Genomic DNA, 22,078 nt, shown 5'->3' with positions numbered 1-22,078 from the left:
ACGCCGCCCACGCTCTGCGAGGCGAGCGCGGCGGCGAAGTCCGTCGACGCGATGCCGACGAAGACGCCCGTCAGGCTGCCCGCCAGCCCCTCGCGCCGCTCGCCCGCGCCGTGCAGCGCCTCGTACCCGCGCTCGAGCAGCAGCCGCTGCTGCGGGTCCATCGCCACCGCCTCGGCGGGCGAGACGCCGAAGAAGGCGCCGTCGAAGAGCTCGACGCCGCGCGCAAAGCCGCCGTGCCGGACGCGGCTCGACACCGCGTCGCCGGCTGCCGAGTCGGGCCGAGGGCCGAGCGGCCACCGCTCGGCGGGCACCTCCGAGATCAGGTCCGCCGCGCTCATGGCGACCCGCCACACCGCCTCCGCGCCCGCGGCGCCAGAGGGCAGCACCGCGCTCGCGCCCGTGACGAGCACGGCGACTCGGCCTCGCTCGTGCGCAGCCGGGGCGCGGTGCAGCGGCGCAGCCGGCTCGGGCGTGGCGCCGTCCGACAGGTACGCCGCCAGCTGCCGTGCGCTCGGGTAGTCGAAGACGAGCGTGCTTGGCAGCGCCGCTCGGCCGCCCACCGCGGCGTGCAGCTGGTTGCGCAGCTCGACCGCGCCGAGCGAGTCGACGCCGGCCTCGAGCAGAGGCGTGTCCGCATCGATGGCGGTACCCGCCGTGCGGTGCACCAGCTCAAGCACCTCGGCGACGCTCAGGCTGCGCGTTGCCGCCGCCGCTAGCACCGCCGCATCTGCCTGTGGAGCTGACACTTGCACCGCAGACAGGCGGCGCAGCGTCAGCACGCGGTATCCGAAACGGTGGCGGCGGAACGCTGGCGGTGAAGGGTAGTCGATCCAGCGGTGCTCATACAAGCGACGTAGCACCTCCAACGTCGAGTGCGCGATGGTGCCGCTGTAGCCGAACGAGCTCACCGCGCCCGACGAGGCGGCAGACGAGCCGCCCGTCCTCGGCGCCCGGGCGCAAGCCGCCAAGGCCGCGCAAGGGCCGCCAGTCACCGTCTCCGTGAGGTGGGGGTTGAGGACGCGCAGCTGCGCGCTCGGCGATGATGCGCCGTGGTGCAGCGATGCCACCGCCAGCGACAGCAGCCCCACCAGGCCCGCAGATGGCTCGGCGTGGCCGGCGCAGGCCTTGCTGCCAGACAGCGCCAGCGTGGCGGCGGCGGCGCCCGGCCCCACCGCCGCCGCGTCGAGCGCGCGCACCTCGATCGGGTCGCCCAGCGCCGTGCCCGTGCCGTGCAGCTCGGCGCTCACGAGCTCGCCCTCGCCCAGCCCCGCGTCCTCGAGCGAGCCTCCGATCAGCGACTGCTGGGCCAAGCCGTTCGGCGCCGTCAGGCTGGCGCTCCTCCCGTCTTGCCGCACGCAGCTGCCGCTCAGCGTCGCGACCGGCTCGTGCGGCCCGCCCGGCTGCGACCCGGCCGGACGCAGCGCCGCCGCGGTGCACGCCTCCGCCCGCGCGTACCCGTCGGCGCGCCTGTCGAGCGTGTGGCTGCGGCCGAGCACGGACGTCATGCCCGCCACGGCAAACGTGAGCCCGACCCGCGGCGACAGCATCACGTTGACAGCCGACACCAGCGCGGCGGAGCTCTCGCCCAGCTGCAGCGACCGGAGCGCCGCGTGGCCCGCCACCAGCGCCGACGAGCACGCCGTGTCGTACGCCGCGCACGGGCCGTGCAGCCCGAGCGCGAAGGACAGGCGGCCCGAGGCGACCGAGTGCGCCCCTCCCGTCGCCGCGTAGACGCCGCCCACGCTCTGCGAGGCGAGCGCGGCGGCGAAGTCCGTCGACGCGATGCCGACGAAGACGCCCGTCAGGCTGCCCGCCAGCCCCTCGCGCCGCTCGCCCGCGCCGTGCAGCGCCTCGTACCCGCGCTCGAGCAGCAGCCGCTGCTGCGGGTCCATCGCCGCCGCCTCGGCGGGCGAGACGCCGAAGAAGGCGCCGTCGAAGAGCTCGACGCCGCGCGCAAAGCCGCCGTGCCGGACGCGGCTCGACACCGCGTCGCCGGCTGCCGAGTCGGGCCGAGGGCCGAGCGGCCACCGCTCGGCGGGCACCTCCGAGATCAGGTCCGCCGCGCTCATGGCGACCCGCCACACCGCCTCCGCGCCCGCGGCGCCAGAGGGCAGCACCGCGCTCGCGCCCGTGACGAGCACGGCGACTCGGCCTCGCTCGTGCGCAGCCGGGGCGCGGTGCAGCGGCGCAGCCGGCTCGGGCGTGGCGCCGTCCGACAGGTACGCCGCCAGCTGCCGTGCGCTCGGGTGGTCGAAGACGAGCGTGCTTGGCAGCGCCGCTCGGCCGCCCACCGCGGCGTGCAGCTGGTTGCGCAGCTCGACCGCGCCGAGCGAGTCGACGCCGGCCTCGAGCAGAGGCGTGTCCGCGCCGGCGGTGGCGCCGGCCGTGCGGTGCACCAGCTCAAGCACCTCGGCGACGCTCAGGCTGCGCGTCGCCGCCGCGACCGCCCCCGCCGCCTCTGCTCGCCTCGATGCCTTCCCCCCGGCGCCTCCTGGGCGGCCGAACGCGCTCAGCAAGGCCGGCGTCGCGCGCCCGGCCAGGAAGCGGTCCCACCGCACAGCCACCGCCGCCAGCACCGGCGGCGCGTCGCGCGACAGCGCCGCAGCGAGCGCGGGGCCGCCCTCCGCGATGCCGAGCAGCCCGATCCCCGACGCCTGCAGCCTCGTGCGCACGTTGTCGGCGGCCGCCATGCCCGAGGATGCCCAAGGGCCCCACTGCACGCTCAGGGCCGCCCGGCCACGCGCGTGCACGCCCCGCGCGAGCGCGTCGAGGCCGCTGCTCGCCGCGCTGTAGTTGGCCTGGCCGGCGCCGCCAAAGAGCGCCGCTATCGACGAGAAGAGGACCGACGCCTGCAGCGGCAAGGCGGAGCCGGCGCGGTGTAGGAGCGCTGCGCCGTGCGACTTGCTCGCGCTGACGCGACGCAGCCCGCTCGCGCCCTGCTGCGCCAGGAGCCCGTCGGCGAGCACGCCCGCCGCGTGCCACACGCCCCGCAACGGCGCCGCCGGCGGGTCCGCAGCCAGCGAGAGGGCGCGCTCCACCTCCCGGGGCTGCGCCACATCGCACCGCACAAAGAGCGCAGCGCTCCCCGAAGGCAGCCCGGCCGGGCCGCTGCTGACCGAGCCGCCGCCGCGCGACGCAAAGATCAGCCGCGTCGCGCCGCGCTGCGCAAGCCAGCCCGCCGTGGCTTGGCCGAGCGCACCCGTGCCGCCGCTCAGAAGGTGCGACGCTTGCGCTGCTGGCGTCGAGGGAGGAGCGCGAAGCCGCACGACGACCTTGCCGATGCTCCGCCCGCTCTGCAGCCAGCGGAACGCCGCCGCCACAGCCTGCTCCAGCCAGAAGCTGACGCGTGGCAGGCCGACGGCCACCCGCGCGGTCGCACGCGACCGGAGCACGAGCAGCGTGAGGCGTGCCCGCGGCGCCTCGCGCTCGGCCAGGCTGTCGAGGGCGATCGCGTGGAATCGTGCGTGGGGCACCGCTCCCGCCGCACGGCCGCGACTCCACACGCCGCGCTTGCCGATCTCCTCAAAGTGGCCCGACTCGCAGAGCAGTGCCCACGAGCAGGCCGTGAAGTCGCGCGACAGACTGCTCAGCACCACGTCCAGCCGCGCCCCGCGCAGCTGCGAGGCGCCGCCCCACGCAAAGGCGCCGCCGCTGCGCGAGCTCCACTGCTCGAGAGCGCCGGTCTGGCGTAGGAAGCGGTGCTTCGCTCGCGCGCCGGCCGTCACGCTGATCCGCAGCCGCAGCCAGCGCGCGTAGACGGTCGCCGCAAGCCCCACACCGCCCGCGCCGGCGTGCAACAGGCATCGCTTCCGCGCGGACGGCGTGGAGTCAGAGAGGGCGACGTGGCTCGTCATCCACGCGGTGGGCAGGCTGCTGGCTTGCTCGAAGGTGAGTGCCGCCGGCTTGGGCACTACGAGCCGCGAGTCAGCCCGCGCCAGCGACGCGAGCGCGCCAATGGCCAGGCCCAGCCGAGCGCCGGTGGCACCAGCGCCCGCCGCGACGCCGGAGCAGTCGCTGCCAGGAGGCCCGGGGTCGCCCGGGTACTCTCCGAGCACGTTGAGCACGTCTCTGAAGTTGAGGCCGACGGCGCGCACGCTGAGCTCGGTCTCGCCCCGCGAGGGGGGCAGGCGGAACGGCGGCTGTGGCTCGACCACGAGCGCGCTCAGCGCGCCGCGTGCACCGAGGCGCAGCCAGGCTGGCCGCCGCGATGTCGAGTCGGAGGCGCGGGCGAGGCGAGGCGCGAGGACGTCGCGGCCATCCGTGCACACCGCCGTCTCGAGCTCGCCTGCCGTGGCGAGCGCCTCGAGAGCCGCGAGCACGCCCACAGTGCCGCCGCCGTCCTGCGACTCGAGCGACCAGTCTGTGCACGCCAAGCTGCTGCCCATCGACTCTTGCCGCGCGGCACGCGACAGGCCCCACAGCCCCGCGTCCGTGATGCGCATCGCGCCGCGTGGCGACGCCTGCTGGGCGCCGAGGGTGAGGAGCCGCAGGCCAGCTGGCGCAGCCGCCGCCGCGAGAGCGACCACGTGCCGCAAGCCAGCCTCGAGCGCCGCCAAGCTGTCGACGTGCAGCGTCCCGCCCGCGCTGAACTGGCCGAGCAGGCCGGAAGCGCCACCGACCGGAGGCGGCGATGCCGCTGCCGCTGCATCTCGGGTCGCCGGCCGCACCGCAAGCAGCGCGGCGCTCGGCTGGCCGGGCGAGGGGCCGAGGCTGAGCCGCCGCCACGCCGTCTGGTACAGGTGCCCTTGCGCCTCGCCCGCTCCAGCGCCGTCGACGAGCTGCCGGCTGCGGAGCCCCACCAGCCGAGCCAGGCAGCCGCCGCCAGCGAGGCCGCCGCCAGCGCTGTCCGCGCCCTCGCTCGCGCCACCGCGATGGCAGAGCCACACGGCGGCGGTGTCGGGCCCGGAGGCGGACGCCACCGCCAGAAGCAAGCTCGCCGCTTGGCCGCCGAGGCCCGCCTCCTCCACCGCGAATGGCAAGGCTGTCCCGCCGCGAGCCGGCTGCGCGGTGAGGAGAGCAGAGAGCTGCAGCGCGCCGTCGAGGTCAGCCGGATGCACGAGCGTGCCATCGCGGTACCAGCGGCGGCGAAGCAGGGCTGACGCCGCCGCCGCCCCAGCCCACGCCGCCTCGAGCACTCGGAAAGAGCGGCCGTACTCGAGCCCGGAGGAGCGGAGCGACGCGTACGCAGCAGCGGGGCACAACGCCGCCGCCAGACGCGTCCGCAGACGCGCCGCCGCCGGCGAGCGCTGCCGTCCTGCCGCACCGACGTCTGCGCTCATGTGCAGGGCCGTCTCGTGCGGCGCCCCCGCCTGCTCGCGCTGGTCCGCCTCGCGCCAGCTGCGCGTCTCGACCCGCGCCATCGCGCCGCCCGCCACGGCGCAGCCCACCCACAGCCCGAGCGGCTCGTCGAGTGGCAAGGGCTGCACAAAGACGCCTTGCCGGAGCGTGGCGCGCGTGGACGAGGCGCCGCCGGCCGCGTCCCCGCAGCACACAGCGCGCGCCATCTCGAGGTGAGCGGCCGCGGGGAAGACGACGCGGCCGCGGACCCGGTGGTCTGCGACCAGCGCGGCCAGCACCCCGTCCGCAGGCGAGCGGAAGCTCAGCGTCGCCGCGTCGGCGGCTGGCCAGCGGTGCTGCCGCAAGGGGTGCGCCGCCTCGCCCCAGGCAAAGCGCCGGCGGCGGAACGCGGCCGGCGCGCGCAGGCCGCCCACGCTGGCTGTGCGAGCCGGCATCTTGATCAGCGTGTGGGCGATGGTGCCGCTGTAGCCGAACGAGCTCACCGCGCCCGACGAGGCGGCAGACGAGCCGCCCGTCCTCGGCGCCCGGGCGCAAGCCGCCAAGGCCGCGCAAGGGCCGCCAGTCACCGTCTCCGCGAGGTGGGGGTTGAGGACGCGCAGCTGCGCGCTTGGCGACGATGCGCCGTGGCGCAGCGATGCCACCGCCAGCGACAGCAGCCCCACCAGGCCCGCAGATGGCTCGGCGTGGCCGGCGCAGGCCTTGCTGCCAGACAGCGCCAGCGTGGCGGCGGCGGCGCCCGGCCCCACCACCGCCGCGTCGAGCGCGCGCACCTCGATCGGGTCGCCCAGCGCCGTGCCCGTGCCGTGCAGCTCGGCGCTCACGAGCTCGCCCTCGCCCAGCCCCGCGTCCTCGAGCGAGCCTCCGATCAGCGACTGCTGGGCCAGGCCGTTCGGCGCCGTCAGGCTGGCGCTCCTCCCGTCTTGCCGCACGCAGCTGCCGCTCAGCGTCGCGACCGGCTCGTGCAGCCCGCCCGGCTGCGACCCGGCCGGACGCAGCGCCGCCGCGGTGCACGCCTCCGCCCGCGCGTACCCGTCGGCGCGCCTGTCGAGCGTGTGGCTGCGGCCGAGCACGGACGTCATGCCCGCCACGGCAAACGTGAGCCCGACCCGCGGCGACAGCATCACGTTGACAGCCGACACCAGCGCGGCGGAGCTCTCGCCCAGCTGCAGCGACCGGAGCGCCGCGTGGCCCGCCACCAGCGCCGACGAGCACGCCGTGTCGTACGCCGCGCACGGGCCGTGCAGCCCGAGCGCGAAGGACAGGCGGCCCGAGGCGACCGAGTGCGCCCCTCCCGTCGCCGCGTAGACGCCGCCCACGCTCTGCGAGGCGAGCGCGGCGGCGAAGTCCGTCGACGCGATGCCGACGAAGACGCCCGTCAGGCTGCCCGCCAGCCCCTCGCGCCGCTCGCCCGCGCCGTGCAGCGCCTCGTACCCGCGCTCGAGCAGCAGCCGCTGCTGCGGGTCCATCGCCGCCGCCTCGGCGGGCGAGACGCCGAAGAAGGCGCCGTCGAAGAGCTCGACGCCGCGCGCAAAGCCGCCGTGCCGGACGCGGCTCGACACCGCGTCGCCGGCTGCCGAGTCGGGCCGAGGGCCGAGCGGCCACCGCTCGGCGGGCACCTCCGAGATCAGGTCCGCCGCGCTCATGGCGACCCGCCACACCGCCTCCGCGCCCGCGGCGCCAGAGGGCAGCACCGCGCTCGCGCCCGTGACGAGCACGGCGACTCGGCCTCGCTCGTGCGCAGCCGGGGCGCGGTGCAGCGGCGCAGCCGGCTCGGGCGTGGCGCCGTCCGACAGGTACGCCGCCAGCTGCCGTGCGCTCGGGTGGTCGAAGACGAGCGTGCTTGGCAGCGCCGCTCGGCCGCCCACCGCGGCGTGCAGCTGGTTGCGCAGCTCGACCGCGCCGAGCGAGTCGACGCCGGCCTCGAGCAGAGGCGTGTCCGCGTCGGCGGTGGCGCCGGCCGTGCGGTGCACCAGCTCAAGCACCTCGGCGACGCTCAGGCTGCGCGTCGCCGCCGCGACCGCCCCCGTCGCCTCTGCTCGCCTCGATGCCTTCCCCCCGGCGCCTCCTGGGCGGCCGAACGCGCTCAGCAAGGCCGGCGTCGCGCGCCCGGCCAGGAAGCGGTCCCACCGCACAGCCACCGCCGCCAGCACCGGCGGCGCGTCGCGCGACAGCGCCGCAGCGAGCGCGGGGCCGCCCTCCGCGATGCCGAGCAGCCCGATCCCCGACGCCTGCAGCCTCGTGCGCACGTTGTCGGCCGCCGCCATGCCCGAGGATGCCCAAGGGCCCCACTGCACGCTCAGGGCCGCCCGGCCACGCGCGTGCACGCCCCGCGCGAGCGCGTCGAGGCCGCTGCTCGCCGCGCTGTAGTTGGCCTGGCCGGCGCCGCCAAAGAGCGCCGCTATCGACGAGAAGAGGACCGACGCCTGCAGCGGCAAGGCGGAGCCGGCGCGGTGTAGGAGCGCCGCGCCGTGCGACTTGCTCGCGCTGACGCGACGCAGCCCGCTCGCGCCCTGCTGCGCCAGGAGCCCGTCGGCGAGCACGCCCGCCGCGTGCCACACGCCCCGCAACGGCGCCGCCGGCGGGTTCGCAGCCAGCGCGAGGGCGCGCTCCACCTCCCGGGGCTGCGCCACATCGCACCGCACAAAGAGCGCAGCGCTCCCTGAAGGCAGCCCGGCCGGGCCGCTGCTGACCGAGCCGCCGCCGCGCGACGCAAAGATCAGCCGCGTCGCGCCGCGCTGCGCAAGCCAGCCCGCCGTGGCTTGGCCGAGCGCACCCGTGCCGCCGCTCAGAAGGTGCGACGACGGTGCTGACGCTGACAGGTGTGGCGGCACGACCGATGCGCGGGCGAGGCGAGGCGCGAGGACGTCGCGGCCATCCGTGCACACCGCCGTCTCGAGCTCGCCTGCCGTGGCAAGCGCCTCGAGAGCCGCGAGCACGCCCACAGTGCCGCCGCCGTCGTGCGACTCGAGCGACCAGTCTGTGCACGCCAAGCTGCTGCCCATCGACTCTTGCCGCGCGGCACGCGACAGGCCCCACAGCCCCGCGTCCGTGATGCGCATCGCGCCGCGTGGCGACGCCTGCTGGGCGCCGAGGGTGAGGAGCCGCAGGCCAGCTGGCGCAGCCGCCGCCGCGAGAGCGACCACGTGCCGCAAGCCAGCCTCGAGCGCCGCCAAGCTGTCGACGTGCAGCGTCCCGCCCGCGCTGAACTGGCCGAGCAGGCGCGCAGCGCCACCGACCGGAGGCGGCGATGCCGCTGCCGCTGCATCTCGGGTCGCCGGCCGCACCGCGAGCAGCGCGGCGCTCGGCTGGCCGGGCGAGGGGCCGAGGCTGAGCCGCCGCCACGCCGTCTGGTAGAGGTGCCCTTGCGCCTCGCCCGCTCCAGCGCCGTCGACGAGCTGCCGGCTGCGGAGCCCCACCAGCCGAGCCAGGCAGCCGCCGCCAGCGAGGCCGCCGCCAGCGCTGTCCGCGCCCTCGCTCGCGCCACCGCGATGGCAGAGCCACACGGCGGCGGTGTCGGGCCCGGAGGCGGACGCCACCGCCAGAAGCAAGCTCGCCGCTTGGCCGCCGAGGCCCGCCTCCTCCACCGCGAATGGCAAGGCTGTCCCGCCGCGAGCCGGCTGCGCGGTGAGGAGAGCAGAGAGCTGCAGCGCGCCGTCGAGGTCAGCCGGATGCACGAGCGTGCCATCGCGGTACCAGCGGCGGCGAAGCAGGGCTGACGCCGCCGCCGCCCCAGCCCACGCCGCCTCGAGCACTCGGAAAGAGCGGCCGTACTCGAGCCCGGAGGAGCGGAGCGACGCGTACGCAGCAGCGGGGCACAACGCCGCCGCCAGACGCGTCCGCAGACGCGCCGCCGCCGGCGAGCGCTGCCGTCCTGCCGCACCGACGTCTGCGCTCATGTGCAGGGCCGTCTCGTGCGGCGCCCCCGCCTGCTCGCGCTGGTCCGCCTCGCGCCAGCTGCGCGTCTCGACCCGCGCCATCGCGCCCTCCACCACGGCGCAGCCCACCCACAGCCCGAGCGGCTCGTCGAGTGGCAAGGGCTGCACAAAGATGCCTTGCCGGAGCGTGGCGCGCGTGGACGAGGCGCCGCCGGCCGCGTCCCCGCAGCACACAGCGCGCGCCATCTCGAGGTGAGCGGCCGCGGGGAAGACGACGCGGCCGCGGACCCGGTGGTCTGCGACCAGCGCGGCCAGCACCCCGTCCGCAGGCGAGCGGAAGCTCAGCGTCGCCGCGTCGGCGGCTGGCCAGCGGTGCTGCCGCAAGGGGTGCGCCGCCTCGCCCCAGGCAAAGCGCCGGCGGCGGAACGCGGCCGGCGCGCGCAGGCCGCCCACGCTGGCCGTATGGGCGATGGTCTGGAGTAGCGTGTGGGCGATGGTGCCGCTGTAGCCAAACGAGCTCACCGCGCCCGACGAGGCGGCAGACGAGCCGCCCGTCCTCGGCGCCCGGGCGCAAGCCGCCAAGGCCGCGCAAGGGCCGCCAGTCACCGTCTCCGCGAGGTGGGGGTTGAGGACGCGCAGCTGCGCGCTTGGCGACGATGCGCCGTGGCGCAGCGATGCCACCGCCAGCGACAGCAGCCCCACCAGGCCCGCAGATGGCTCGGCGTGGCCGGCGCAGGCCTTGCTGCCAGACAGCGCCAGCGTGGCGGCGGCGGCGCCCGGCCCCACCGCCGCCGCGTCGAGCGCGCGCACCTCGATCGGGTCGCCCAGCGCCGTGCCCGTGCCGTGCAGCTCGGCGCTCACGAGCTCGCCCTCGCCCAGCCCCGCGTCCTCGAGCGAGCCTCCGATCAGCGACTGCTGGGCCAGGCCGTTCGGCGCCGTCAGGCTGGCGCTCCTCCCGTCTTGCCGCACGCAGCTGCCGCTCAGCGTCGCGACCGGCTCGTGCGGCCCGCCCGGCTGCGACCCGGCCGGACGCAGCGCCGCCGCGGTGCACGCCTCCGCCCGCGCGTACCCGTCGGCGCGCCTGTCGAGCGTGTGGCTGCGGCCGAGCACGGACGTCATGCCCGCCACGGCAAACGTGAGCCCGACCCGCGGCGACAGCATCACGTTGACAGCCGACACCAGCGCGGCGGAGCTCTCGCCCAGCTGCAGCGACCGGAGCGCCGCGTGGCCCGCCACCAGCGCCGACGAGCACGCCGTGTCGTACGCCGCGCACGGGCCGTGCAGCCCGAGCGCGAAAGACAGGCGGCCCGAGGCGACCGAGTGCGCCCCTCCCGTCGCCGCGTAGACGCCGCCCACGCTCTGCGAGGCGAGCGCGGCGGCGAAGTCCGTCGACGCGATGCCGACGAAGACGCCCGTCAGGCTGCCCGCCAGCCCCTCGCGCCGCTCGCCCGCGCCGTGCAGCGCCTCGTACCCGCGCTCGAGCAGCAGCCGCTGCTGCGGGTCCATCGCCACCGCCTCGGCGGGCGAGACGCCGAAGAAGGCGCCGTCGAAGAGCTCGACGCCGCGCGCAAAGCCGCCGTGCCGGACGCGGCTCGACACCGCGTCGCCGGCTGCCGAGTCGGGCCGAGGGCCGAGCGGCCACCGCTCGGCGGGCACCTCCGAGATCAGGTCCGCCGCGCTCATGGCGACCCGCCACACCGCCTCCGCGCCCGCGGCGCCAGAGGGCAGCACCGCGCTCGCGCCCGTGACGAGCACGGCGACTCGGCCTCGCTCGTGCGCAGCCGGGGCGCGGTGCAGCGGCGCAGCCGGCTCGGGCGTGGCGCCGTCCGACAGGTACGCCGCCAGCTGCCGTGCGCTCGGGTGGTCGAAGACGAGCGTGCTTGGCAGCGCCGCTCGGCCGCCCACCGCGGCGTGCAGCTGGTTGCGCAGCTCGACCGCGCCGAGCGAGTCGACGCCGGCCTCGAGCAGAGGCGTGTCCGCGTCGGCGGTGGCGCCGGCCGTGCGGTGCACCAGCTCAAGCACCTCGGCGACGCTCACGCTGCGCGTCGCCGCCGCGACCGCCCCCGTCGCCTCTGCTCGCCTCGATGCCTTCCCCCCGGCGCCTCCTGGGCGGCCGAACGCGCTCAGCAAGGCCGGCGTCGCGCGCCCGGCCAGGAAGCGGTCCCACCGCACAGCCACCGCCGCCAGCACCGGCGGCGCGTCGCGCGACAGCGCCGCAGCGAGCGCGGGGCCGCCCTCCGCGATGCCGAGCAGCCCGATCCCCGACGCCTGCAGCCTCGTGCGCACGTTGTCGGCGGCCGCCATGCCCGAGGATGCCCAAGGGCCCCACTGCACGCTCAGGGCCGCCCGGCCACGCGCGTGCACGCCCCGCGCGAGCGCGTCGAGGCCGCTGCTCGCCGCGCTGTAGTTGGCCTGGCCGGCGCCGCCAAAGAGCGCCGCTATCGACGAGAAGAGGACCGACGCCTGCAGCGGCAAGGCGGAGCCGGCGCGGTGTAGGAGCGCTGCGCCGTGCGACTTGCTCGCGCTGACGCGACGCAACCCGCTCGCGCCCTGCTGCGCCAGGAGCCCGTCGGCGAGCACGCCCGCCGCGTGCCACACGCCCCGCAACGGCGCCGCCGGCGGGTTCGCAGCCAGCGCGAGGGCGCGCTCCACCTCCCGGGGCTGCGCCACATCGCACCGCACAAAGAGCGCAGCGCTCCCTGAAGGCAGCCCGGCCGGGCCGCTGCTGACCGAGCCGCCGCCGCGCGACGCGAATATCAGCCGCGTCGCGCCGCGCTGCGCAAGCCAGCCCGCCGTGGCTTGGCCGAGCGCACCCGTGCCGCCGCTCAGAAGGTGCGACGACGGTGCTGACGCTGACAGGTGTGGCGGCACGACCGATGCGCGGGCGAGGCGAGGCGCGAGGACGTCGCGGCCATCCGTGCACACCGCCGTCTCGAGCTCGCCTGCCGTGGCAAGCGCCTCGAGAGCCGCGAGCACGCCCACAGTGCCGCCGCCGTCGTGCGACTCGAGCGACCAGTCTGTGCACGCCAAGCTGCTGCCCATCGACTCTTGCCGCGCGGCACGCGACAGGCCCCACAGCCCCGCGTCCGTGATGCGCATCGCGCCGCGTGGCGACGCCTGCTGGGCGCCGAGGGTGAGGAGCCGCAGGCCAGCTGGCGCAGCCGCCGCCGCGAGAGCGACCACGTGCCGCAAGCCAGCCTCGAGCGCCGCCAAGCTGTCGACGTGCAGCGTCCCGCCCGCGCTGAACTGGCCGAGCAGGCGCGCAGCGCCACCGACCGGAGGCGGCGATGCCGCTGCCGCTGCATCTCGGGTCGCCGGCCGCACCGCAAGCAGCGCGGCGCTCGGCTGGCCGGGCGAGGGGCCGAGGCTGAGCCGCCGCCACGCCGTCTGGTACAGGTGCCCTTGCGCCTCGCCCGCTCCAGCGCCGTCGACGAGCTGCCGGCTGCGGAGCCCCACCAGCCGAGCCAGGCAGCCGCCGCCAGCGAGGCCGCCGCCAGCGCTGTCCGCGCCCTCGCTCGCGCCACCGCGATGGCAGAGCCACACGGCGGCGGTGTCGGGCCCGGAGGCGGACGCCACCGCCAGAAGCAAGCTCGCCGCTTGGCCGCCGAGGCCCGCCTCCTCCACCGCGAATGGCAAGGCTGTCCCGCCGCGAGCCGGCTGCGCGGTGAGGAGAGCAGAGAGCTGCAGCGCGCCGTCGAGGTCAGCCGGATGCACGAGCGTGCCTTCGCCGAACCAGCGGCGGTGAAGCAGGGCTGACGCCGCCGCCGCCCCAGCCCACGCCGCCTCGAGCACTCGGAAAGAGCGGCCGTACTCGAGCCCGGAGGAGCGGAGCGACGCGTACGCAGCAGCGGGGCACAACGCCGCCGCCAGACGCGTCCGCAGACGCGCCGCCGCCGGCGAGCGCTGCCGTCCTGCCGCACCGACGTCTGCGCTCATGTGCAGAGCCGTCTCGTGCGGCGCCCCCGCCTGCTCGCGCTGGTCCGCCTCGCGCCAGCTGCGCGTCTCGACCCGCGCCATCGCGCCGCCCGCCACGGCGCAGCCCACCCACAGCCCGAGCGGCTCGTCGAGTGGCAAGGGCTGCACAAAGACGCCTTGCCGGAGCGTGGCGCGCGTGGACGAGGCGCCGCCGGCCGCGTCCCCGCAGCACACAGCGCGCGCCATCTCGAGGTGAGCGGCCGCGGGGAAGACGACGCGGCCGCGGACCCGGTGGTCTGCGACCAGCGCGGCCAGCACCCCGTCCGCAGGCGAGCGGAAGCTCAGCGTCGCCGCGTCGGCGGCTGGCCAGCGGTGCTGCCGCAAGGGGTGCGCCGCCTCGCCCCAGGCAAAGCGCCGGCGGCGGAACGCGGCCGGCGCGCGCAGGCCGCCCACGCTGGCTGTGCGAGCCGGCATCTTGATCAGCGTGTGGGCGATGGTGCCGCTGTACCCGAACGAGCTCACGCCCGCGGCGCGCTGGCTGCGAGGCTGCGGCCCTGCCTGCGTCGGCAGCGCCCACGTGCGACCAGGCAGCACGGCTGCGACGTGGCGGTTGGCGACGCGCAGCTGAGCGTTCGGGACGAACAGCCTCGCCACCAGCGCCTCGACCTTCACCAGCAGACCCACCATCCCTGCGGCGGGCTCAGTGTGGCCGATGACGGCCTTGAAGCTCCCGATCGAGCACGGCGCAGCATTCGGGTTGGCAAGAGTGGGCCCTTGCGACAGAGCCTTCGCCTCGATCGGGTCGCCGAGCCGGGTGCCTGTCCCGTGCGCCTCCACACTGCAGTGCACCTCACGCCCCCAGCCGCCGCTCGCAAACGCCACCGCCAGCAGCGTGCGCTGCGCCTGACCGTTCGGCGCCGTGAGGCTGGCGCTGCGTCCGTCCTGCCGCACGGCGCTGCCTTCGAAGAGCGCGCGGCACGTGTGGACGAGCTCGATGGCCCGCAGCGAGACGGCGCAGCAGGCCTCTGCTCGTGCGTACCCGTCTGCGCGGCTGTCGAACGAGAAGCAGCGGCCGCGCGGCGAAGTCATCCCCGCCACGGCGCAGCTCCAGCTAGCTGCCGGCGAGAGCATCACGTTCACCCCCTCGGCCAGGGCGGCGCTACACTCGTGCATCTCCAGGGCCTGCTTCGACACGTGCGTCGCGACCAGCGAAGACGAGCACGCGGTGTCAAACGAGGCGCACGGGCCTTGCAGCCCGAGCGCGTAGGAGATGCGGCCCGAGGCGACCGCGTGCTGGAAGCCCGTCGCCGCGTACACGGACGACGTCGACCCGCGCGCCGCCTCCAGCAGCGCGAAGTCGATCGCCTGGATGCCCACGCTGACCCCAGTGACGCCCTTCTGCAGGGCCGAGCGCTCCAGACCCGCGCTGGCGAGAGCAGTGTAGCCCGTCTCGAGCAGCAGCCGCTGCTGCGGGTCCATTGCGGCTGCCTCCGCTCGCGACACGGCGAAAAAGGTGTGGTCGAAGCCATCCACCCCAAACATGAAGCCGCCGTGGCGGACGCGCTGGTTCACCGCGGGCGAGAGCGACGCGTCCTCCGCTGTGAACCATCTCTCCGCCGGCACCCAGCCGACGCAGTCGTGGCCGAGCAAGGCCATGCGGAGCGCAGCAGAGATCACCGTGGCGCCGCACGGGAGGGAGCACCCCCAGCCGCACACGACGGCCTCACTCCTCTCTCCGAAATTGGGCCTCAATGGAGTCTCCGTGAGCGAAGCGCGTGTTGGGCGGTCGCTAGAGATCCTCGACGCCAGCGCTCGCGTGGTCGGGAAGTCGAAGACGATCGTGGCCGGCAACGGCGCCCCTCCCACAACCTCCTGCAGCTCCGCTCGCAGCTGGACTGCACCGAGCGAGTCGAGCCCAGCCTCTACGAGCGGCGCGTCGGGAGAGATGGAGTGGCCGACGACGTACTGCACGAGAGACTCCACCGCCGCCAGGTTCGGCGCAGACTGCTCGCTAGCAGCGGCGAGAGGTGTCGACTGCATTCCAAGGCGAGGGCCCAAGCCGTGCCAGGCCCTGCGGTAGCGCACTTGAGCAGGGAGCGCGTCGGGCGTCGGCCACTGTGGTCGCGCAGCGGGCTCGACGACGGTGTGGGCGATGGTGCCGCTGTAGCCGAACGAGCTCACCGCGCCCGACGAGGCGGCAGACGAGCCGCCCGTCCTCGGCGCCCGGGCGCAAGCCGCCAAGGCCGCGCAAGGGCCGCCAGTCACCGTCTCCGCGAGGTGGGGGTTGAGGACGCGCAGCTGCGCGCTTGGCGACGATGCGCCGTGGCGCAGCGATGCCACCGCCAGCGACAGCAGCCCCACCAGGCCCGCAGATGGCTCGGCGTGGCCGGCGCAGGCCTTGCTGCCAGACAGCGCCAGCGTGGCGGCGGCGGCGCCCGGCCCCACCGCCGCCGCGTCGAGCGCGCGCACCTCGATCGGGTCGCCCAGCGCCGTGCCCGTGCCGTGCAGCTCGGCGCTCACGAGCTCGCCCTCGCCCAGCCCCGCGTCCTCGAGCGAGCCTCCGATCAGCGACTGCTGGGCCAAGCCGTTCGGCGCCGTCAGGCTGGCGCTCCTCCCGTCTTGCCGCACGCAGCTGCCGCTCAGCGTCGCGACCGGCTCGTGCGGCCCGCCCGGCTGCGACCCGGCCGGACGCAGCGCCGCCGCGGTGCACGCCTCCGCCCGCGCGTACCCGTCGGCGCGCCTGTCGAGCGTGTGGCTGCGGCCGAGCACGGACGTCATGCCCGCCACGGCAAACGTGAGCCCGACCCGCGGCGACAGCATCACGTTGACAGCCGACACCAGCGCGGCGGAGCTCTCGCCCAGCTGCAGCGACCGGAGCGCCGCGTGGCCCGCCACCAGCGCCGACGAGCACGCCGTGTCGTACGCCGCGCACGGGCCGTGCAGCCCGAGCGCAAAGGACAGGCGGCCCGAGGCGACCGAGTGCGCCCCTCCCGTCGCCGCGTAGACGCCGCCCACGCTCTGCGAGGCGAGCGCGGCGGCGAAGTCCGTCGACGCGATGCCGACGAAGACGCCCGTCAGGCTGCCCGCCAGCCCCTCGCGCCGCTCGCCCGCGCCGTGCAGCGCCTCGTACCCGCGCTCGAGCAGCAGCCGCTGCTGCGGGTCCATCGCCGCCGCCTCGGCGGGCGAGACGCCGAAGAAGGCGCCGTCGAAGAGCTCGACGCCGCGCGCAAAGCCGCCGTGCCGGACGCGGCTCGACACCGCGTCGCCGGCTGCCGAGTCGGGCCGAGGGCCGAGCGGCCACCGCTCGGCGGGCACCTCCGAGATCAGGTCCGCCGCGCTCATGGCGACCCGCCACACCGCCTCCGCGCCCGCGGCGCCAGAGGGCAGCACCGCGCTCGCGCCCGTGACGAGCACGGCGACTCGGCCTCGCTCGTGCGCAGCCGGGGCGCGGTGCAGCGGCGCAGCCGGCTCGGGCGTGGCGCCGTCCGACAGGTACGCCGCCAGCTGCCGTGCGCTCGGGTGGTCGAAGACGAGCGTGCTTGGCAGCGCCGCTCGGCCGCCCACCGCGGCGTGCAGCTGGTTGCGCAGCTCGACCGCGCCGAGCGAGTCGACGCCGGCCTCGAGCAGAGGCGTGTCCGCATCGATGGCGGTACCCGCCGTGCGGTGCACCAGCTCAAGCACCTCGGCGACGCTCAGGCTGCGCGTTGCCGCCGCCGCTAGCACCGCCGCATCTGCCTGTGGAGCTGACACTTGCACCGCAGACAGGCGGCGCAGCGTCAGCACGCGGTATCCGAAACGGTGGCGGCGGAACGCTGGCGGTGAAGGGTAGTCGATCCAGCGGTGCTCATGCGAACGACGTAGCACCTCCAACGTCGAGTGCGCGATGGTGCCGCTGTAGCCGAACGAGCTCACCGCGCCCGACGAGGCGGCAGACGAGCCGCCCGTCCTCGGAGCCCGGGCGCAAGCCGCCAAGGCCGCGCAAGGGCCGCCAGTCACCGTCTCCGCGAGGTGGGGGTTGAGGACGCGCAGCTGCGCGCTCGGCGATGATGCGCCGTGGCGCAGCGATGCCACCGCCAGCGACAGCAGCCCCACCAGGCCCGCAGATGGCTCGGCGTGGCCGGCGCAGGCCTTGCTGCCAGACAGCGCCAGCGTGGCGGCGGCGGCGCCCGGCCCCACCGCCGCCGCGTCGAGTGCGCGCACCTCGATCGGGTCGCCCAGCGCCGTGCCCGTGCCGTGCAGCTCGGCGCTCACGAGCTCGCCCTCGCCCAGCCCCGCGTCCTCGAGCGAGCCTCCGATCAGCGACTGCTGGGCCAGGCCGTTCGGCGCCGTCAGGCTGGCGCTCCTCCCGTCTTGCCGCACGCAGCTGCCGCTCAGCGTCGCGACCGGCTCGTGCGGCCCGCCCGGCTGCGACCCGGCCGGACGCAGCGCCGCTGCGGTGCACGCCTCCGCCCGCGCGTACCCGTCGGCGCGCCTGTCGAGCGTGTGGCTGCGGCCGAGCACGGACGTCATGCCCGCCACGGCAAACGTGAGCCCGACCCGCGGCGACAGCATCACGTTGACAGCCGACACCAGCGCGGCGGAGCTCTCGCCCAGCTGCAGCGACCGGAGCGCCGCGTGGCCCGCCACCAGCGCCGACGAGCACGCCGTGTCGTACGCCGCGCACGGGCCGTGCAGCCCGAGCGCGAAGGACAGGCGGCCCGAGGCGACCGAGTGCGCCCCTCCCGTCGCCGCGTAGACGCCGCCCACGCTCTGCGAGGCGAGCGCGGCGGCGAAGTCCGTCGACGCGATGCCGACGAAGACGCCCGTCAGGCTGCCCGCCAGCCCCTCGCGCCGCTCGCCCGCGCCGTGCAGCGCCTCGTACCCGCGCTCGAGCAGCAGCCGCTGCTGCGGGTCCATCGCCACCGCCTCGGCGGGCGAGACGCCGAAGAAGGCGCCGTCGAAGAGCTCGACGCCGCGCGCAAAGCCGCCGTGCCGGACGCGGCTCGACACCGCGTCGCCGGCTGCCGAGTCGGGCCGAGGGCCGAGCGGCCACCGCTCGGCGGGCACCTCCGAGATCAGGTCCGCCGCGCTCATGGCGACCCGCCACACCGCCTCCGCGCCCGCGGCGCCAGAGGGCAGCACCGCGCTCGCGCCCGTGACGAGCACGGCGACTCGGCCTCGCTCGTGCGCAGCCGGGGCGCGGTGCAGCGGCGCAGCCGGCTCGGGCGTGGCGCCGTCCGACAGGTACGCCGCCAGCTGCCGTGCGCTCGGGTAGTCGAAGACGAGCGTGCTTGGCAGCGCCGCTCGGCCGCCCACCGCGGCGTGCAGCTGGTTGCGCAGCTCGACCGCGCCGAGCGAGTCGACGCCGGCCTCGAGCAGAGGCGTGTCCGCATCGATGGCGGTACCCGCCGTGCGGTGCACCAGCTCAAGCACCTCGGTGACGCTCAGGCTGCGCGTTGCCGCCGCGACCGCCCCCGCCGCCTCTGCTCGCCTCGATGCCTTCCCCCCGGCGCCTCCTGGGCGGCCGAACGCGCTCAGCAAGGCCGGCGTCGCGCGCCCGGCCAGGAAGCGGTCCCACCGCACAGCCACCGCCGCCAGCACCGGCGGCGCGTCGCGCGACAGCGCCGCAGCGAGCGCGGGGCCGCCCTCCGCGATGCCGAGCAGCCCGATCCCCGACGCCTGCAGCCTCGTGCGCACGTTGTCGGCCGCCGCCATGCCCGAGGATGCCCAAGGGCCCCACTGCACGCTCAGGGCCGCCCGGCCACGCGCGTGCACGCCCCGCGCGAGCGCGTCGAGGCCGCTGCTCGCCGCGCTGTAGTTGGCCTGGCCGGCGCCGCCAAAGAGCGCCGCTATCGACGAGAAGAGGACCGACGCCTGCAGCGGCAAGGCGGAGCCGGCGCGGTGTAGGAGCGCTGCGCCGTGCGACTTGCTCGCGCTGACGCGACGCAGCCCGCTCGCGCCCTGCTGCGCCAGGAGCCCGTCGGCGAGCACGCCCGCCGCGTGCCACACGCCCCGCAACGGCGCCGCCGGCGGGTTCGCAGCCAGCGCGAGGGCGCGCTCCACCTCCCGGGGCTGCGCCACATCGCACCGCACAAAGAGCGCAGCGCTCCCCGAAGGCAGCCCGGCCGGGCCGCTGCTGACCGAGCCGCCGCCGCGCGACGCGAATATCAGCCGCGTCGCGCCGCGCTGTGCAAGCCAGCCCGCCGTGGCTTGGCCGAGCGCACCCGTGCCGCCGCTCAGGAGGTGCGACGCTTGCGCTGCTGGCGTCGAGGGAGGAGCGCGAAGCCGCACGACGACCTTGCCGATGCTCCGCCCGCTCTGCAGCCAGCGGAACGCCGCCGCCACAGCCTGCTCCAGCCAGAAGCTGACGCGTGGCAGGCCGACGGCCACCCGCGCGGTCGCACGCGACCGGAGCACGAGCAGCGTGAGGCGTGCCCGCGGCGCCTCGCGCTCGGCCAGGCTGTCGAGGGCGATCGCGTGGAATCGTGCGTGGGGCACCGCTCCCGCCGCACGGCCGCGACTCCACACGCCGCGCTTGCCGATCTCCTCAAAGTGGCCCGACTCGCAGAGCAGTGCCCACGAGCAGGCCGTGAAGTCGCGCGACAGACTGCTCAGCACCACGTCCAGCCGCGCCCCGCGCAGCTGCGAGGCGCCGCCCCACGCAAAGGCGCCGCCGCTGCGCGAGCTCCACTGCTCGAGAGCGCCGGTCTGGCGTAGGAAGCGGTGCTTCGCTCGCGCGCCGGCCGTCACGCTGATCCGCAGCCGCAGCCAGCGCGCGTAGACGGTCGCCGCAAGCCCCACACCGCCCGCGCCGGCGTGCAACAGGCATCGCTTCCGCGCGGACGGCGTGGAGTCAGAGAGGGCGACGTGGCTCGTCATCCACGCGGTGGGCAGGCTGCTGGCTTGCTCGAAGGTGAGTGCCGCCGGCTTGGGCACTACGAGCCGCGAGTCAGCCCGCGCCAGCGACGCGAGCGCGCCAGTGGCCAGGCCCAGCCGAGCGCCGGTGGCACCAGCGCCCGCCGCGACGCCGGAGCAGTCGCTGCCAGGAGGCCCGGGGTCGCCCGGGTACTCTCCGAGCACGTTGAGCACGTCTCTGAAGTTGAGGCCGACGGCGCGCACGCTGAGCTCGGTCTCGCCCCGCGAGGGGGGCAGGCGGAACGGCGGCTGTGGCTCGACCACGAGCGCGCTCAGCGCGCCGCGTGCACCGAGGCGCAGCCAGGCTGGCCGCCGCGATGTCGAGTCGGAGGCGCGGGCGAGGCGAGGCGCGAGGACGTCGCGGCCATCCGTGCACACCGCCGTCTCGAGCTCGCCTGCCGCGGCAAGCGCCTCGAGAGCCGCGAGCACGCCCACAGTGCCGCCGCCGTCGTGCGACTCGAGCGACCAGTCTGTGCACGCCAAGCTGCTGCCCATCGACTCTTGCCGCGCGGCACGCGACAGGCCCCACAGCCCCGCGTCCGTGATGCGCATCGCGCCGCGTGGCGACGCCTGCTGGGCGCCGAGGGTGAGGAGCCGCAGGCCAGCTGGCGCAGCCGCCGCCGCGAGAGCAACCACGTGCCGCAAGCCAGCCTCGAGCGCCGCCAAGCTGTCGACGTGCAGCATCCCGCCTGCGCTGAACTGGCCGAGCAGGCGCGCAGCGCCACCGACCGGAGGCGGCGATGCCGCTGCCGCTGCATCTCGGGTCGCCGGCCGCACCGCAAGCAGCGCGGCGCTCGGCTGGCCGGGCGAGGGGCCGAGGCTGAGCCGCCGCCACGCCGTCTGGTACAGGTGCCCTTGCGCCTCGCCCGCTCCAGCGCCGTCGACGAGCTGCCGGCTGCGGAGCCCCACCAGCCGAGCCAGGCAGCCGCCGCCAGCGAGGCCGCCGCCAGCGCTGTCCGCGCCCTCGCTCGCGCCACCGCGATGGCAGAGCCACACGGCGGCGGTGTCGGGCCCGGAGGCGGACGCCACCGCCAGAAGCAAGCTCGCCGCTTGGCCGCCGAGGCCCGCCTCCTCCACCGCGAATGGCAAGGCTGTCCCGCCGCGAGCCGGCTGCGCGGTGAGGAGAGCAGAGAGCTGCAGCGCGCCGTCGAGGTCAGCCGGATGCACGAGCGTGCCATCGCGGTACCAGCGGCGGCGAAGCAGGGCTGACGCCGCCGCCGCCCCAGCCCACGCCGCCTCGAGCACTCGGAAAGAGCGGCCGTACTCGAGCCCGGAGGAGCGGAGCGACGCGTACGCAGCAGCGGGGCACAACGCCGCCGCCAGACGCGTCCGCAGACGCGCCGCCGCCGGCGAGCGCTGCCGTCCTGCCGCACCGACGTCTGCGCTCATGTGCAGGGCCGTCTCGTGCGGCGCCCCCGCCTGCTCGCGCTGGTCCGCCTCGCGCCAGCTGCGCGTCTCGACCCGCGCCATCGCGCCCTCCACCACGGCGCAGCCCACCCACAGCCCGAGCGGCTCGTCGAGTGGCAAGGGCTGCACAAAGATGCCTTGCCGGAGCGTGGCGCGCGTGGACGAGGCGCCGCCGGCCGCGTTCCCGCAGCACACAGCGCGCGCCATCTCGAGGTGAGCGGCCGCGGGGAAGACGACGCGGCCGCGGACCCGGTGGTCTGCGACCAGCGCGGCCAGCACCCCGTCCGCAGGCGAGCGGAAGCTCAGCGTCGCCGCGTCGGCGGCTGGCCAGCGGTGCTGCCGCAAGGGGTGCGCCGCCTCGCCCCAGGCAAAGCGCCGGCGGCGGAAGGTGGCCGGCGCGCGCAGGCCGCCCACGCTGGCCGTATGGGCGATGGTCTGGAGTAGCGTGTGGGCGATGGTGCCGCTGTAGCCGAACGAGCTCACCGCGCCCGACGAGGCGGCAGACGAGCCGCCCGTCCTCGGCGCCCGGGCGCAAGCCGCCAAGGCCGCGCAAGGGCCGCCAGTCACCGTCTCCGCGAGGTGGGGGTTGAGGACGCGCAGCTGCGCGCTAGGCGACGATGCGCCGTGGCGCAGCGATGCCACCGCCAGCGACAGCAGCCCCACCAGGCCCGCAGATGGCTCGGCGTGGC

At 76.3% G+C, this 22,078-nt stretch overlaps 1 protein-coding gene across 1 annotated transcript in view; it reads right to left on the bottom strand.

The window, feature by feature from the left end:
• Positions 1-22,078, bottom strand: part of PKS2 (polyketide synthase) — a gene marked incomplete at both ends in the record, with an annotated part of 42,480 nt that overhangs the window by 16,868 nt on the left and 3,534 nt on the right. The window contains one exon of the mRNA XM_005774270.1: positions 2,322-21,746. Within this exon, the coding sequence (XP_005774327.1) occupies positions 2,322-21,746 (19,425 nt within the window). The remainder of the gene's footprint in view (positions 1-2,321; positions 21,747-22,078) is intronic.

Source organism: Emiliania huxleyi (assembly GCF_000372725.1).
Source record: "Emiliania huxleyi CCMP1516 unplaced genomic scaffold EMIHUscaffold_316, whole genome shotgun sequence".
NCBI lineage: Eukaryota > Haptophyta > Isochrysidales > Noelaerhabdaceae > Emiliania > Emiliania huxleyi.
The sequence above is the reverse complement of the archived record's forward strand: the minus strand, read 5'-3'. Positions and strand labels throughout refer to the sequence as shown.